The sequence below is a fragment of the Quercus robur genome, chromosome 5, assembly GCF_932294415.1.
Source record: "Quercus robur chromosome 5, dhQueRobu3.1, whole genome shotgun sequence".
Classification (NCBI taxonomy): Eukaryota; Viridiplantae; Streptophyta; class Magnoliopsida; order Fagales; family Fagaceae; genus Quercus; species Quercus robur.
Genome location: NC_065538.1, coordinates 38875019 through 38891434, shown reverse-complemented (window position 1 = coordinate 38891434; position 16416 = coordinate 38875019). Strand labels below are relative to the sequence as shown.

At 36.5% G+C, this 16416-nt stretch overlaps 1 protein-coding gene across 3 annotated transcripts in view; it reads right to left on the bottom strand.

The window, feature by feature from the left end:
- The window catches only part of LOC126725886 (nudix hydrolase 3), a 56588-nt gene that overhangs the window by 17805 nt on the left and 22367 nt on the right, over window positions 1-16416 (bottom strand). For 2 of the 3 annotated variants that reach the window (XR_007655628.1, XM_050430893.1), the window contains exons 9-14: window positions 13344-13515; window positions 13015-13265; window positions 12832-12913; window positions 4599-4664; window positions 3747-3824; window positions 3387-3482 (exon numbers count right to left, since the gene is read on the bottom strand). Coding sequence is in view for 2 of the 3 variants with exons in the window: in XM_050430893.1 (XP_050286850.1) it covers window positions 3387-3482; window positions 3747-3824; window positions 4599-4664; window positions 12832-12913; window positions 13015-13265; window positions 13344-13515 (745 nt within the window). In the remaining variant the exon portion in view is untranslated. The remainder of the gene's footprint in view (window positions 1-3386; window positions 3483-3746; window positions 3825-4598; window positions 4665-12831; window positions 12914-13014; window positions 13266-13343; window positions 13516-16416) is intronic. The other variant, XM_050430894.1, reaches the window with a different exon arrangement.

Sequence of the window (16416 nt, the reverse complement as noted above, 5' to 3'; positions counted from 1 at the left end):
ATCAGCCTATGAGGATGATTCTGATGATGAAGATGGAAGGTATTGAAGGGAGGCACGGCGTAATAGGGAGGCTAGGGATTATTGTCTAAAGGTTGATATTCCTAGTTTCAATGGGGATCTTGATATCAAGTCCGTCCTTGATTAGATCTACGAAGTCGAAATTTTTTTCCGATGATGGATGTATCAAATGGGAAGCAGGTCAAACTTGTCGCATACCAATGAAAAAAAGGTGGAGCTTTTGCTTGGTGGGATCATGTACAGAATAATTGTCGGTGGCAAGGAAAGGGGGGTAGTGAGGACATGGGGGAGGATGAAAAATTTATTGAAGGGTAGATTTTTGCCTCTAACCATGCGCAATATCTATTTCAGCAATATCAAAATTGTATGTAGAGTGTTCGATTTGTTGCTGAATACACAGGAATTTCTTCGCCTGGCAGCATGTTGTGATTTATCAGAGATGGAGGTGCAGCAGAGAATGCGAAATATTAAAGGCCTAAAATTCTCAATTCATGAGAAGATGGGCTTGCAACCTATTTGGAGAGTAGATGAGGCTTGTAATTTAGCATTAAATGCAAGAAGGTTAATGGTGCCTCAACCAAATCGAACTGTAAATTCCAGGCAAGTTCCTTTTGAATTGCCTTGAAATAATTTTGAAGATGAGAAACATGTGGAAGTTCTAGTTTATTTATCAGTTGTAGGGAGGTGAGGAACTGAAGGTGGCAATAGTACTATTCCAAGGTAGACTAGTGGGGTATAATAGGGATGCTGCTAAGAACCCTCATACCAGATCTATTGCAAACCGTTGCTACTAGTCTGGTGAGCCTGGTCATAATTCAAGTGTACGTCTAGCATATAAGCCTTGTACATCTTGCAGATTAGGATGAGCATGGTGGAGAATTAGGAGAATAGGATTATGGTGATGATGATTTACTAGATTCTGAAATTGCAGATGAAGAGGGTGAACATGTTTCCTGCATGGTGCAGAGATTATTTTACACTCCAAAGCAGGAGAAGTCGTCATAGCTCATTTATTATAGTACTGAATTCTGTTGCTATTTTGTGAGTGCTAATGTTACCTTTTTAGAGTCCGCCCCATTTCCTCTCCACCTAGTCAGTGTCTATCACCTGATCTCATCTCCAATCATGAGGGAGAGGTTTCCATCCCGTCTCCTACAATTCCAATACCTTTATCTCCTCCTCCTTCAAGACCATTGGCTTCCCATACTACTAATCCTCCCTTTTATGTTTATCGATGATCTCGAGATAGGTGTGTTGTGTCATATAGCACCAATGCAACATCTTCTTCATCTAAGGTTCATGCTTCATCTGCCTCTCTCCCATCGACTAATGATTTGCCGATTGCTTTAGGATGAGGTAAACTCTCTCCCATTGACTAATGATTTGCCTATTGCTTTAGGACAAGGTAAACGTACTTGTACTCAGCACCTGATTGATCATTTTTTTGTCCTATAATCGGGTTTCACCTTGCCTGCATTCATTTGCTTGTACAATTTCCTCTATTTCTATTCCCTCATCTTATAAGCAAGTCTTGTATTCATTCGGATAGAAACATGCTATTGATGAGGAAATTAGTGTTTTTTATAAGAATTAGACTTGGGAGCTCACTACTCTTCCCTCTAGGAAACAAAAAAACAGTAGGTTGTCATTGGGTATACATTTTCAAATACCTCTTTGATGGTTTGTTAAGTGCCATAAGGCATGGTTGATTGCCAAAGGGTACACATGAACATATGAAGTTGACTGTCTAGAGACATTCTCTCCTATGGCACATTTGAATTTGGTTCGGATCCTACTATCTGTTGTTCTTGGCCTTCGTAGCAACTTGATATCAAGAATGCCTGTCTTCATGGAGAACTTTGGTAGGAAGTATACATGGATCAACTCCTTGGATATGTTGTTTTTGGTAGTGAGCATCTTGTTTGTCGATTACGAAGTGCATTGTATGGTTTGAAGCAATCTCCTTATGTATGGTTTGATCGATTTAGTGCCGTTGTACTTGGATATGGTTTCCAGCGATCTATTTCTAATCATTATGTCTTTGTTCGTCACTCTTACACTGGCACTATTATTTTGATTGTTTATGTGGATGACATTATTATCTCTAGAATTGAATCCGTTGGTATCGCTGACTTGAAGATGTTGGTTGATACAGCCGCTTCATTGGGAAGTTACCATACTATGAATCGTCTTAGCATTACTTTTATTTTTTTAGTTGGTACAGTTAGTCAGTTTATGCATGCTGCTCGCCATCCTCACTTTTCGTACCTTGCGTTATCTGAAGGGAGCTCTTGGACTAGGACTTTTGTAAAAGTTGTTTCCTCTGTATGTCACTGGTTTTAGTGATACTGACTGGGCTGGTAGTCTTTCTAATCATTAGTCCACCTCTAGCTATTGTACATTTGTTACTGGCAATCTTGTTACTTGGCGCAATAAAATGCAGAATGTTGTTGCTCGTTCTAGTGTTGAAGCTGAGTATCGAGCTATGGCTCATACTGCTTCTAAGATGTTATGGGTTCCATCTCTCCTTCGTGACTTTGGTGTTGATATTCCTATTCCTATGCAGAGGTATTGTGACAATCAGACCACCATTTTTATTGCTAACAATCCCGTGTTCCATGATTGTACCAAACATATTGAAGTTGATTGTCACTTCATTTTGGATTTATTGATGAAGAAACAAATTGTCACTCACTTTGTTCATTAGGATGATAAATTGGGCGATATTTTCACCAAGCCTTTAGCTCATGACTTCTTTTTGCGATTGTCTTCCAAGAATTGGCATGTTAATAAGGGCATTTTTGTAATCATGATATAAACCCTAATATAAATATATGCTAAGGTGTGGGCTTGATGAGTTATGCCCTCAACCTTTTCTTTATTTTCTATGTCTCTCTCTTTTCTTCTCTTCCTCATTATTCTCACTTAATCCTAAATCTTCATATCTTGCGACTCAACTAAGTTGTTATTGCTCCGCACTCTTTTTGACTGGATGGCTGCATTGAGTAGCCATTCATTTTCTAATTTTCTGGAAATTTTAGACTTTTGTACTCTGCTTTGATCTTTATTACCCTCTGTTCAGTCCCTGTGTACTGTGGTTGTAATTTTTTTCTAATTTGAATAGAAGTTTTATACTTACCTATCAAAGAAAAAAAAAAAAAAAAGATCTTCATTATATATTATAAAAGAATGAGCTTCTCATTATGCACTGTAGATGTCTGACAATAACTTTCATTTTAACTACTCATGCTTGATTTTTTTTTTTTTTTTTACTTTTCTAGTTGTATTATCATGGAATATAAAATAATAAATTTGGGCAAGTAATACAACCATTAAGAAATAATTTTTTCAAACATTCTAAAGCTCACCCCTGCATTATAAAGAAGCTGAATAACACGAATAGGAGCTGCAATCACATCTTCAGATTTGTACATGCTGTCCATCGGGAGATTTTGTTCCAGAATCTATAACAATAAAAATCCTTTCAGTAATTGACAGAAGCAGAAATATAGGGAGGAAATGAAAGCTCTTACAACTATGTAGGCCACTGTCCCTTTTGGCCAACTGGAATTTACCCTACTTGATGAGGTCCAAGCCATGGTTCAACCCCTTGTGGGTTGGGTTTATGAGGTTACAACTTCAACCGATTGGGTGGAGAAAGAAAAAGTGATAAAAAAGAGAGAAAAGAAATAGAGGATCTATAGTGAAAAACAAATATACAAGAGTACCCTTAAATTATCGCCAAAGAGTTTAAGTTGAGCAGTTGCTTTGTCATCCTGAACTCCAATAAATGCTTCAAATGTTGCCTGCAATTAGATGCAATAATGTGCTACATAGTACAGTGAACAAAGAATGGGAAGAATAGCCATATATTCCTGCTTCAGAAAAAATATAAAGCAGGATTAATGCTTTCTAGAAAGTTTACATTTTGTTGTATACTGCTCTCACCATTTGCCTCAGAAACTGTAACAATATCCTTGCTTAAGCAGTCATTTCACCCATTGTCAGAAAATTAATAAGAATACTACCTGTTGTGCATATCTAGTGTACATGGGTTGCGCCCCTTTGTGCTTAATTAATGCATTATTACTTATCAAAAAGAATATAACAAAGGTTCATCTCTTCAGCTATCACAACACATCAGGAAAATATTTCCTTTGAAGTAGTGATGCATATACACACTTGTACAGTTTTGTAAAGTTAGATTTCCTTAAGTCCTCTAGGATAGAGAAAGCATGAAACGGACCGTCTATCATGCAATACATCCTCAATGTGCAAAGGTCCTTTCTCATCTACACAAATGAGTCAATGGGATATTGAATAATTTGAGACTACAAGGCAAACCAATATCAAATAAGTGCTGAAGTTCACATGTTTTGCTCCACAAATATTTGGCTTGTAATGCAGATTTCATGTTTCAGGCAGTTTTACTTTCATCCCCATTCTTTTGGGTGGAGATGCCTAAAGGGGATTGGCATATGCACTGTACCAGATTAATGTTCATAAACCATCTCAATCTTACACTACAATTAAAGATGATGAGCATGAAAGAAAACTCAACAGATCCCTGTAAATAATACCTTGTACCCAAAAAGTGCATCTTCATATGTCTCATAGGGACCGATAGTAACATCTAACTTAGAGTCCTACAACAACAAAAAAACATAAAAGATCAGTGAAAAATTGTTAGTTCTTAACAGTTGGGAATATTTAAAGTACCATTAATAGTGAAACCAAAAAGCTCTTACAAAGAGCTGTTTCAAAAAAGCGAAATAGCAATTGCAGAACCAGTTACTATTCAGAGAATAGCTACAATGGAGTATCAACAACTGAGCTTTTGAATTTTCTGTATCTTTATACTTCTTTGTTTCCTATATCCACATATAAATTCATTTTATAACTTAAAATGCATGTAGAAGTTCAATCAGATGACTTGACTAAACTCTTGTAGCTTGATAACTGCTAATAGAAACACATTCCTTTTGTGCTTTCTCCTCAGCCTAGCCTATCAGATTTTATTTTTTATTTTATTTTTATTTTTAATTTATTTTTTTAATCTTTGATAAACTGGATAAAATGAATGGTTAAAATCAACAAAAGGTAAAATAGAAGTGCACGATCTTCAAACAAGAAACTAAACAAGGGGATTAAAAAAAACAAATAAAATTCATGATTTGAGTTAAGGTTTCCCCTAAAACCCCAGTTTGAAAACACTACCGTGACTTTTTGCCCAAAAATGCTGAACCAAACGGGCACTTCAAGAGGTCTAAGGGTCTCTCATTGTCTTCAAAAATGCGGGTATTTTATGTTCCAGCCAAACAAACCACATTATACATGCTGGGACCATATTCCATATGGTTGATAGGTGCTTTCCAAACCAATTTCTCCAAGCAAAGAGAAGAGAGCTAACTGTCTTCGACATTACCCATTGAATCCCAAACACCTCAAAAACTTCATTCCATAAGGCATGAGAAAAATTACAGTGAAGTAGAAGATGATCCACAAATTCTCCATCACAACAACATAAGCAACACCTATTAACCAGGGACTGACCTCTCTTAACAAGATTATCAATGATGAGTATCCCATCCCTAGTTGCTATCCATAAAAAGAAAGACACTTGATTAGGCACCTTTGCACACCAAATGCACTCCCAAGGAAACTCATCAGTGAGAGGACTAGACAACAACTTATAGTAAGAGTGCACATCAAATACACTAGTCTTAGTCAACTTCCAAGTCAAATTATCATCCCCCCACATCTCAGCATAGAGGAATAAAGAAGCTCAAAAAAAAAAAAAAAAAAAAACTTTTCCAGCTCCCAATCCTGAAAAGCTCAACGGAATTGTAAATAATAGCTCCTACTAAATAAAAGAAGAAACCTAATGTGTAAGAGCATAAGGTTCTACCATATGGTGCATTCTTTAAGAATTTTTTCATTTAGCCTTCCACCTCACCTTTTCATGCCATGTTTCTTTTTTTCTTTTTCTTTTTTTGAAAGGGAAATAATTACTATTCATTTAACCTTCCACATATGCAGATGTTTTAATGAATTGATATTTAACCTTACACCTAAGCAAAAGTTTTAATGAATTATTTAATTTTTATTATTTATTTGTATTCAACAATAAATGGTTTTATTTCCTTAGTGTTTGAATTTTAATAAAATTTTTGGGTAACCACTTAGCAGGATATAAATAACTTATTAACTTATTTGGGATATGGAATTTCTGCTCAAGTTTAGTTGTTTTTAGCAACAATTAAAACAAAAATTAGCAAAACAAAAAAGCAAATGAAATAATAAAAAATATACAAAATAATAATAAAGCTGTTAAGTTAGTTAAAATAATTAAATATTTGTGAGTTCAATCAACCAATATGTTCGTATACTGAGTTATGTTAATCATAATAATTCACATTTTCTACCTTTTTAATATGTAATGTAACTAATTCTCAAATATTAAAAGAAAAAAGAAAAAAAAAAGGTGCCGCAATATTGGTTTAGACACCATCTCCACCGGGGCTTGAACAATATTAATTATTAGATAAATGTTAAGACCATATTTGAATATGATACAGAATACAAGAACTAGTAGAAGGCCCCAATCTTAGTTGATAAAGGCTAAAAGAATCTTCTATAGGAAAAAATTCGTTGATAGTTTTCTTTCCTAAGAAAGGCCATAAATTAGTGACAGCAAGATAGGCTTCCAAACAATACATACTAAAATTAATTGTTTAAATTAGTTAATTAGTCATCTTGCAAGTATTTTAATTGCAAATGAAGGCATATCATTGTTTATATCTATCAAAAAAATATATCTAGCTATATGGGTCAGCTTCACCTATGTTCTTTGTCATCTGGCTCTCTCTTTTTTTTATTTGATAAGCATCATCTGGCTCTATATAGGAGTCTAGGACCCCATCCATTGTCAAATCACACACTCTCATCTTCCCCCTGGGTTCAATTTTCAGGATAACTAGTGTATGACTTAACTTTGATAGCATGTTAGAAACCATCAATCCTAAAATCTTGAGCTATCCAAAAGTGGGCCAACAAAAAGTACATTCAACTTTTTGTTTGCTGCATGATGGATACAAATTTATCATTATCCAAAAAATATGAAATCTTTTACCTGTGTACTCAACTATTAGTTCAAATCTCAAAGCATCATTTATGGGCTGAAATTCCAAAGGCATTTGATTTACAGACACCTTCCAGAAGAAGAAATTGCACACCTTTATTAATTTGAAAATTTTGAAATCAACTAAGCACTAAATCATTAAAAGGAATTTAATTGGTATTGTTGTTAAGATGAAAGTGTTTAGGGTTTGATAAGTCAACCCTAACACATAAAATATTATTTATATATAAAGGAGTACAATGACATTACTGTTTTACCCCTAGTTTAAACTCATAACACTCCCCCTCAAGCTGGAGAGTATATATCATACAATCCTAGCTTGTTACATAATAAACCCAAACGAGTCTAACATAAAAATTTGGTAAACATATCAGCAATTTGGACTCTTGTAGAAACATATGGAGTAGCAATTACACCATCTTTTACTTTCTCCCGAGTAATATGATAATCTACTTCAATATGCTTGGTTCGCTCATGGAACACAGAATTGGAGGCAATGTAAATTGATACTTAATTATCACAATACATAATCATAGGCAGTTTCACAATAAATCTTAATTCCTCAAGTAAATGGTTAATCAACATAAGCTCACATGATGTGTGTGCCATGGCTCTATACTCAACCTTTGCACTAGATCTGGCAACAACAGTTTGTTTCTTACTTCTCCAAGTAATTAGGTTTCCTCCTAGAAAAGTGCAATACCTAGTAGTGGATTTTCTATCTAACAGCGATCTAGCCTAATCAATTAGTGTAGGCTTCTACCTATAGGTAACCCTTAGCTTTATACAAAAGATCACGGCCTAGATGTGCTTTAAGATACCCCACAATTCGAATAATTGCTTCCCAATGTGGATGGCGAGGATCTTTCATATAGGGGCTCAAAACACTAATTGCAAATGATATATCTGGGTGAGTAATTGTGAGATAATTTAGTTTACCAACCAGATAACAGTGTCTCTCAGGATTAGATAACAGCTCCCCCTAATCTTCATACAATTTGACATTAGGATCCATAGGAGTCTCCATTGGTTTAAATCCTAACAAGCCAATTTCTTCCAAAATATCCAACACATACTTCCTTTGTGATAAACTGATGCCTTCTTTAAATCGGGCTACCTCAATACCCAATATATAATGAAGTTTACCCAAATCCTTAGTTCGAAAGGAGTGATTATAATATCCTTCTTGTCATCACCAGTGATTATAATATCATCAATATATACTATCAACAAAATCTTTCCTCTTGCAGAGGTATGAGAAAACACAGAGTGATCAGAGTGGCAACGTCGTAATCCAAACTTTAACACTACTTCACTGAATTTACCAAATCAAACTCTGGGAGATTGTTTAAGACCATAGATGGCCTTATGCAACCTACACACTTTTCCAAACCCCCCTTGAGCAACAAACCCAACAAACCCAGGTGGTTGCTCCATATACACATCTTCCTTCAAATTGCCATTCAAGAAGGCATTTTTAACATCTATCTGAAATAATGGCCAGCCCAAATTGGCAGCCAAGGAGATCAAAATCTGAATAGAAGAAATTTTAGCAACAAGTGAGAATGTCTCGGCATAGTCAACATCGTATGTCTAGGTATACCCTTTGGCAACCAAGCGAGCTTTCAAACGCTCAATAGAACCATCAGGCAAATACTTCACAGTATACACCCAACGACAACCAACAGTAGCTTTCCCTGGAAGACAATAAACTAAAGACCAAGTAACATTTTCGGATAGGATAGACATTTCTACCTCCATAGTAGACTTCCAACCAGAGATGGACATTTTTTTTTTTTTTGATAAGTTCCAACCAGAGATGGACATAGCCTCTTGGACAGACACAAGAACAACAGTAGAATTCAAGGATGTGGTAAAAGCATGGAGAGATGAAGAAAAATGACCAAAAGAGACAACTAAGAGATAGGATGAGAGGTACAAGAATGCATTCCTTTGAGCAAAGCAATTGGAAGAGAGGCAAGATCAGGAGGCAGATCACTTGGCAGGGAAGAAGTCTCTGTTGGAGGTTTTTGGCGACGACGATACACTTGGAGTGGTTTCTAAGGAGATTCAATAAGAAACATAGGTGGCATGAGAGGAAGACAAAGAGGAGAACTGTCACTAGCAATCGAAGGAGAGAAATAGGATTGAGATTCATCAAATGTTACATTAGCACTAATGAAATGACTACGGAGAGTAGGTGAGTAACATCGATATCCCTTTTGAGTACTAGAATACCTAAGAAAAACACATTTAATGGATCTAGGATCAAGTTTGTCACTCCCTAGACCTAAGATAAGAACATAGCACACACAACCAAAGATCTTAGGAGGTAGAGGAAACAAAGGTGCATCAGGAAAGAGCAAAGAATAAGGGATCTGACCACCTAGAATAGTGGAAGGCATACGATTAATCAGGTGACACGTAGTGAGAACAGCATCACTCCAATATGATTTGGGAACACGCATATGAAACATTAAGGCATGAGTGCCCTCTAACAAATGACGCATTTTATGTTCAGCAACACCATTTTATTGTGGAGTATGGGGGCATGCAGATTGGTGAATTATACCATGATCATCAAAAAATTGAGACAAAGATGTATGAAAATATTCACGAACATTATTATACCAAAAAATATGAAGTGAAGCATTAAATTGAGTCTTTCTTTCCCTATAAAAATGATTTGAAAATTTAGTACAATTTAGACCTTTCTTCATAAGATAAAGATAGGTGATTCTAGAATAATCACCAACAAAAGTGACAAAATATCTAAATCCCAACAATGAGGCAATGTTTATTGGAACCCAAATATCATAATGAACTAAATGAAAAGGACTACTAACATGACTCTCACGCCTAGAGGCAAAAGGTACCCTATGGTGTTTACCCAATTGCCATGCTTCATATTGTAAGGACTCAATTTGATGATACGACGGGACTAACGACTTCAAATTCTAGAGAGATGGATGACCAAGGTGACAATGATGATGAAGAGGCGAGATAGACAAATGAGAAGCCACTAAACTAGAAGAACCATGCCAATCCAAGTAATAAAGTCCATCGGCTTCATGCCCTCCACCAATAATCTTCCTCATCTTCAGATCCTAAAAGATACAATGAGTGGATAAAAAAATGGCAGTGCAATTCAAAAGTTTAGTAAGCTTACTAATTGACAAAAGATTAAAAAGAAAATCAGGAATATATAAGACAGAAGAGAGAGAAAGATTAGGACTAAAATTGGTAGTGTCCAAACCAGAAACTGTAGTGGCTGAGCCATCTGCCAATGTAACATTGGGAAGACTACTAGAGTGCTCAATGTCAAAGAGTAAGCCTGAGGTACTATCATATGATCAGTAGCACTTGAGTCAAGGACCCAAGGGTCCTGAGTGGCAAGACAAGCAGTGGAAGTACCTTGTTGAGCCAAAGTAGCAATAGAACTAGACCCAATGGAGTTAGAATGCAGAGATAGGAGGTGATTGTATACTTCCTCAAGTATAGAGACTACTCTGGATGTTGGTGGAAGTGATTGTGAAGGCGGTTCTTCAACTTGAAAACTAGCTTGGTGAGCCGGTTTTCCATACAACTCCCAACAGAAGTCTACTGTATGATTCTCAACATGACAATAAGTGCACTTACGAAGCCCATGTCCTCTACCACAACCCCCTTGTTCACTACCACGACCCCCACGACCTCGACCTCCACGACCACCTCTATTACTCCCCATATAAGTGGCAAAGGCAAATTTATCACTAGAAGGTAGTGCAACAGTGCTGGGGGAAAGGGCAGTACTAGAGTTAGATAATGTGGCTTGTCTAAGTCTATCAAAAAATTCACTCAATGAAGGGAGGTCTGGACTAGCTAAAATTTGTGACTTCACTGGATTCAAACTTTTAGGTAATCCAGAGAGGAAGCGAGCAACATGCATAAAATCTCATTGTTTCTTCATTGTTTTAACATTAGAGGAGATGGGTTGATAAATATTGAGTTCTTCACATACACTCTTAAACTTGTTATGATAGTCTTCCAAAGACAAATCACTCAGACTCAAGGAGAAATAATTTTGATGAAGATCATAAATCCACTTCAATTTGTTAACACCAGAGTAAAGTTCCTTGGCCTATTCCCAAACAAGTTTAGCAGTTGGTAAGAAAACCAAACTACAACTGATCTTAGACTCCATGCTATTCCACAAGCAACTCCTAACTTGAGCATTTTTAGCTCCCCAATCACCAAATTTAGAGTCCATAAATACACGGGGTTCATTAATCACGTAATCAAACTTCTTTCTACCAAGAAGAAACACTTCAACTGCGTCGGCCCACTGAGCATAATTACTTCCATTAAGACAAATGGAAGTAATAGATAACATTTCAGGAGATAAGAAATAATTAGGGGGCTGAACACTATCTTTGGTCTCCATAATAGCAATCTTAAGAACAAACTCTAAATAAATATGCAATTGAACCCTAAAAAAAAAAAAAAAAAAAAAAAAAGAGAACCACACTAACAAATTTAACGCCAATATGCTCCAACCAGTTAGCAAATCCAATAGCAACACACAACTCCAATCAAGGCAGCAATCAATCCATACCAACAGTAACATGCCCAATCCACCAGCAAACATCAATCAACAAATCAACTCAAGGCTGCCTAAACAGAGGATCAAAATGTAGGGAAGAAAAAATAAGAAAATCAAACCAAATCAATCCATGGCTGAAACCCTGTTTAGAAAACTTCAGCGGTGGCACTAGGGCATTGACGCGGCGTAGCGAGGGTCAATGAGTGGGCTAGGGTGGGTCGTCAGAGGAGGGCGAGTTAAACCGTGCCTCTCTCGTAGTCAAGCGACATCGATTTGGTGTCACGAGACCCGAGAGAGATCACTGGCTCTAGGCAACTCCTCCAACCACTAAGTTGAAGTCGTTAGAGCTAGGGATCGAGTGTTATGGTGTTGTCAAAGCGTAGCTTAGGGTCGTCGGAGCTAGGGGTCAACTATTATGGTGGTTGGCAGCAGTGATAGCAGTGGGTGGTGGTTGAAGTGTTAATGGCAGTGGGTTGGGTGCTCTGATACCATGTTTTTTTTTTACAAGATAAAATTTTTACTCTAGCTTAATCTAAGTGTACATGTGTGTGAAGTTCCCTCCTGGAGACTTGAATCCCGACTCCTGCCCACCACACCCCACAAGCATTTATACTTGTAGAGTGACCATCGCATCAAGGGTGTGCGGTGGTTGATAACATGTTAAGATTATAGTGTTTAGGGTTTGATAAGTCAACCCTAGCATATTACTGTTTTACCCCTAGTTTTAAACTAAACTCATAACAGGTATCAATAAAGTTCAAAGAGAAACTTTATAGAGTCACCAATAAACTGGTTAAGAACCAATGCAATCTATTCAAAAGAATAAAAGGATGAACTATAGTGCAAGTGTGTGTGTGTGTGTGAGAGAGAGAGAGAGAGAGAGAGTTAACAGGTGCAAAAATCTTTTACATTTTTGGAGACTGTCTAATGTAAAAAAAAAAAAAAAAAAAAAACCAAATATTCATTTTTTTTTTTAAAGGGAAAAAAACAACAAATAGATATCATTCCATTGTGTGTATAATTTTGTGCCATCACCAAATGCTTTATGTTAACAGAATTATGAAGGTAAAACCACATACTAAATACTAACCAACTCCATCCAAGCTATTTCCGAATCATAATAATCATTCGATAGGAAAGCATTGGCTTTGCTATGCAGCAATCTTTTCAAACTACAAAAGGCAAGAAAGATTCAGCAAAGATTTGCAAGCACAATAGAAATTAGCATATTCTTAACCAATAAACTACCAACAGAAACCTGCAAACATATTACCTAGATGAACTGGTCAGGTCCCCTGCTTTACACAATAATTCAGCAGCTTTTTTGAGGAAAGGATTATACTCTTGGGAGAAAGGAACAATACATAGATCATGAGTGGAATCAACAAAACGATTTGTCACGTCAGCTGTATCATTAGAGAGAAATGATTCCAGACCAAATTCACTATGCCTTTTGATAACATTGAAAAAGCCAGTTGCATCTTGTTTATCCTTTGTTAGACTGTCCTTCCATAATTCAAATTCCTAGACAAGAGAAACCTATTTGTATTCATGTATGTAAAATTTTTTTTGATTCATATGATAAACTTCACCAACAAATACCCTTTTATCCATGTCTGGTGGATAGAAGTTTGCACCAGGGGGCTTCAGCATAGGAAAAGCAGCTCTATATTCAAGACCCTTCCACCCAGTAACTTGTTGTGTGGCTTCAGGAAGCAACTTTATGGCTGAATCTGCGGTTGTCAAAAATGCCTCATCCTCATCAAGGCAAGACCTGTTGATAAAGAAAGATGTTAACATGGAGTGGAGGGTGAGACAATGGGTCCAAGATCTACAGTGAGTATTTTTTTAGAACATGTCTTTTTTTTAAAATGAATTAAATTATGTGAAATTATATTTCACAACTTACATTACTCAACCCTATAAAAAAAAACTTAATTTGATAATTTTTATTCTAAATTTTCATATGCATAATAAAAATTTTCAACTTGAGTACCCAAAAAATAAATAAATAAACAATGAGTTCTGCTGCATTTCACAGAAAATAAGCAAACTAATGTGGGAAGAATTAAGAAAATTTTATTTTGATTTAGTATTGTGTAATTTTACAAGCAAGTTTATTTTAATTGGTCAATTGTCTTATTCGTTAATCAGGTTTTTTTTTTTTTTAATAAGTAAGGTAAGAAATTTTATTTGAAAAAACCAACCTAGTACACTGGAAGTGTACTAGCGTGACACAAATTAAAAGCCCAGATTACAACGATCAATAAGATTGGAGAGAGAAAAACAAATATAAAAAGGCAAAAATACACTCCAATCAAGGAGAGTACGGAAAAAGAAAGATTTAATGTCAAGAATAGACCGTTCACAATCCTTAAAGCATCTAGCATTCCACTCTTGCCATAAGCACCAAAACTAACAATGCAGCACAAACCTCCATAAATCTATATTTCAATGCCTACCAAACTTGCCTTGCCAAGAAGCTAGCAACTCGCTAACTTTATATGGCATAACCCAATGAATACCAAACAAACAAAAAACCATGGACCACAACTCATAAGCTATAGGACAATGAAAGAGAAAGTGATCCACCGATTCCCCACACCTTTTACACAAAAAACACCACTTTATCATTGCAATATGTCTTTTCTAAAGATTATCCATAGCTAAGATCTTACCTAAGGCAGCAGTTCAAGAAAAGAACACTACTTTAGAAGGAACTTTCAATTTCCACACCATTTTCCAAGGGAAATCAATGACAGAAGAAGGAGATAATAAGTGATAGAAACCTCAAACCTCAAAACCTCTAATCAATGCTGGTTTCTAGCAAAGTCTGTCAACTCCAACACCCTACACATTTGTGGAATAAAGCACATCTCAAAACAAATTGAACGATGCTTCCTCCCGATCCTATAGAAGACGACGAAACTGAATGTCCCAATGCAACTACCCATCAAAGAACTGACCTCTGACACTAAAGACTCCTTATTCCGACTAATACTGCACAATTCTCGAAATGCTACCTTAAGAGAACAATTCTTACACCATTCATGCTCCCAAAACTTTATTCTAGTACCATCACCCACATCAAACCGAAGGCATTTAGAAAATTCCAGCCAACCGCTTCTAATGGATTTCCACACACTAACACCATAAGTTCCTGACACTGGTTTGGTGCACCATCCACCCCCTCCATCCCTATATTTTGCCTCAATAACCTTCCTCTAAAGGGCATCTCTCTCCGTTTCATATCTCCATAACCATTTGCCCAACAAAGCAGAATTAAATCGTCTCAGCCGTTGAATCCCTAAACCTCCATTCTGTATTGACATACAAACCTTAGCCATTCCACTAGAGAAATCTTAGGAGCATCAACACCACTCCAAAGAAAGTCTCTTTGTAGTTTCTCCATACGATTAGCCACCTTAACTGGAACAGGAAAGAGAAAGGAAATAAGTAGGAAAGTAGGATAGAGTACTAATAAGAGTTATTTTTCACCCCTTAGATAAATACATCTTCTTCCATCCAGCTAGACCCCTCTCCATCTTCTCCAAAATAGGGTTCCAAATTGTCTCCTCTTTATGTGTAGCACCCAACGGAAGGCTTAAGTATTTCAAAGGAAGCGAAAACTGCCTACAATCCAAAATCTCCACTAAATCCTCCATATTAGGCACATTACCAATCAGTACCAATTCTGACTTCAACAAATTATTTTTAGCCTTGACACCACTTCAAATCTAGCAAGAATCCCACGCAAAGCAGCTAAATGGTGTGAATCAAGAGCATCACAAAAAAATATGTGTATCATCTGCAAATAATAGATGGGACATTGTAAGCAATGTACCAGCTACATTACCTACTTAGAAGCTCGAAAATTATCCCAAAATAGCAGTTGCATCCAACATACAACTCAAAGCCTCTATGACAATATCAAAAAGGAGTGGAGATAGTGGGTCCCCTTGACGAACACCCCTAGTGATTCCAAAGAAATCAATCGAGGTACCATTTAGCATAACAGAAAATTTGACAGCTGATATACTCCACATAATCCACCTTCTCCATTTTTCTGTGAAGCCACACCACCTAAGTAGGTACATAAGAAAATTCCAATTCACATGATCAAAGGCTTTCTTAATATCCAACTAGCAAATAACCCCTAGCGCCCTTGACTTCAACCTACTATCTATACATTCAAAAGCAATTAATTCTGTTTACCTTTAACAAAGGTGTTCCATGAGTCTGAAATAAGACTATGCGCCACCCTACGCAAACAACTAGCTAAAACCTTAGAAATAATCTTATACATCCCTTCCACCAAACTAATAGGGTGAAAATCCTTCACATCCATAGCATCAGGTTTCTTAGGAATGAGGGCAAGGAAAGAGACATTAAAACTCCTTTCAAACACAACTTGCTCATGGAAATTATGAAGTACTGCCATAACATCTGTTTTCAAAATGCTTCAACAAGATTGAAAAAAAACCATTGAGGAACCATCTGGACCTGGTAACTTATCGCCATTGAAACCACTAACCACCCCAAATACCTCATCCTCCTCAAAAGGTCTATCCAACCAGCTAGCATCTTCCTCAGAAATTCTTCCAAACTCCACATCATCTAGAACAGGGCGATGAACCTTATTTTTAGAGTAAAGCTGTCTATAAAAACGAGTAAT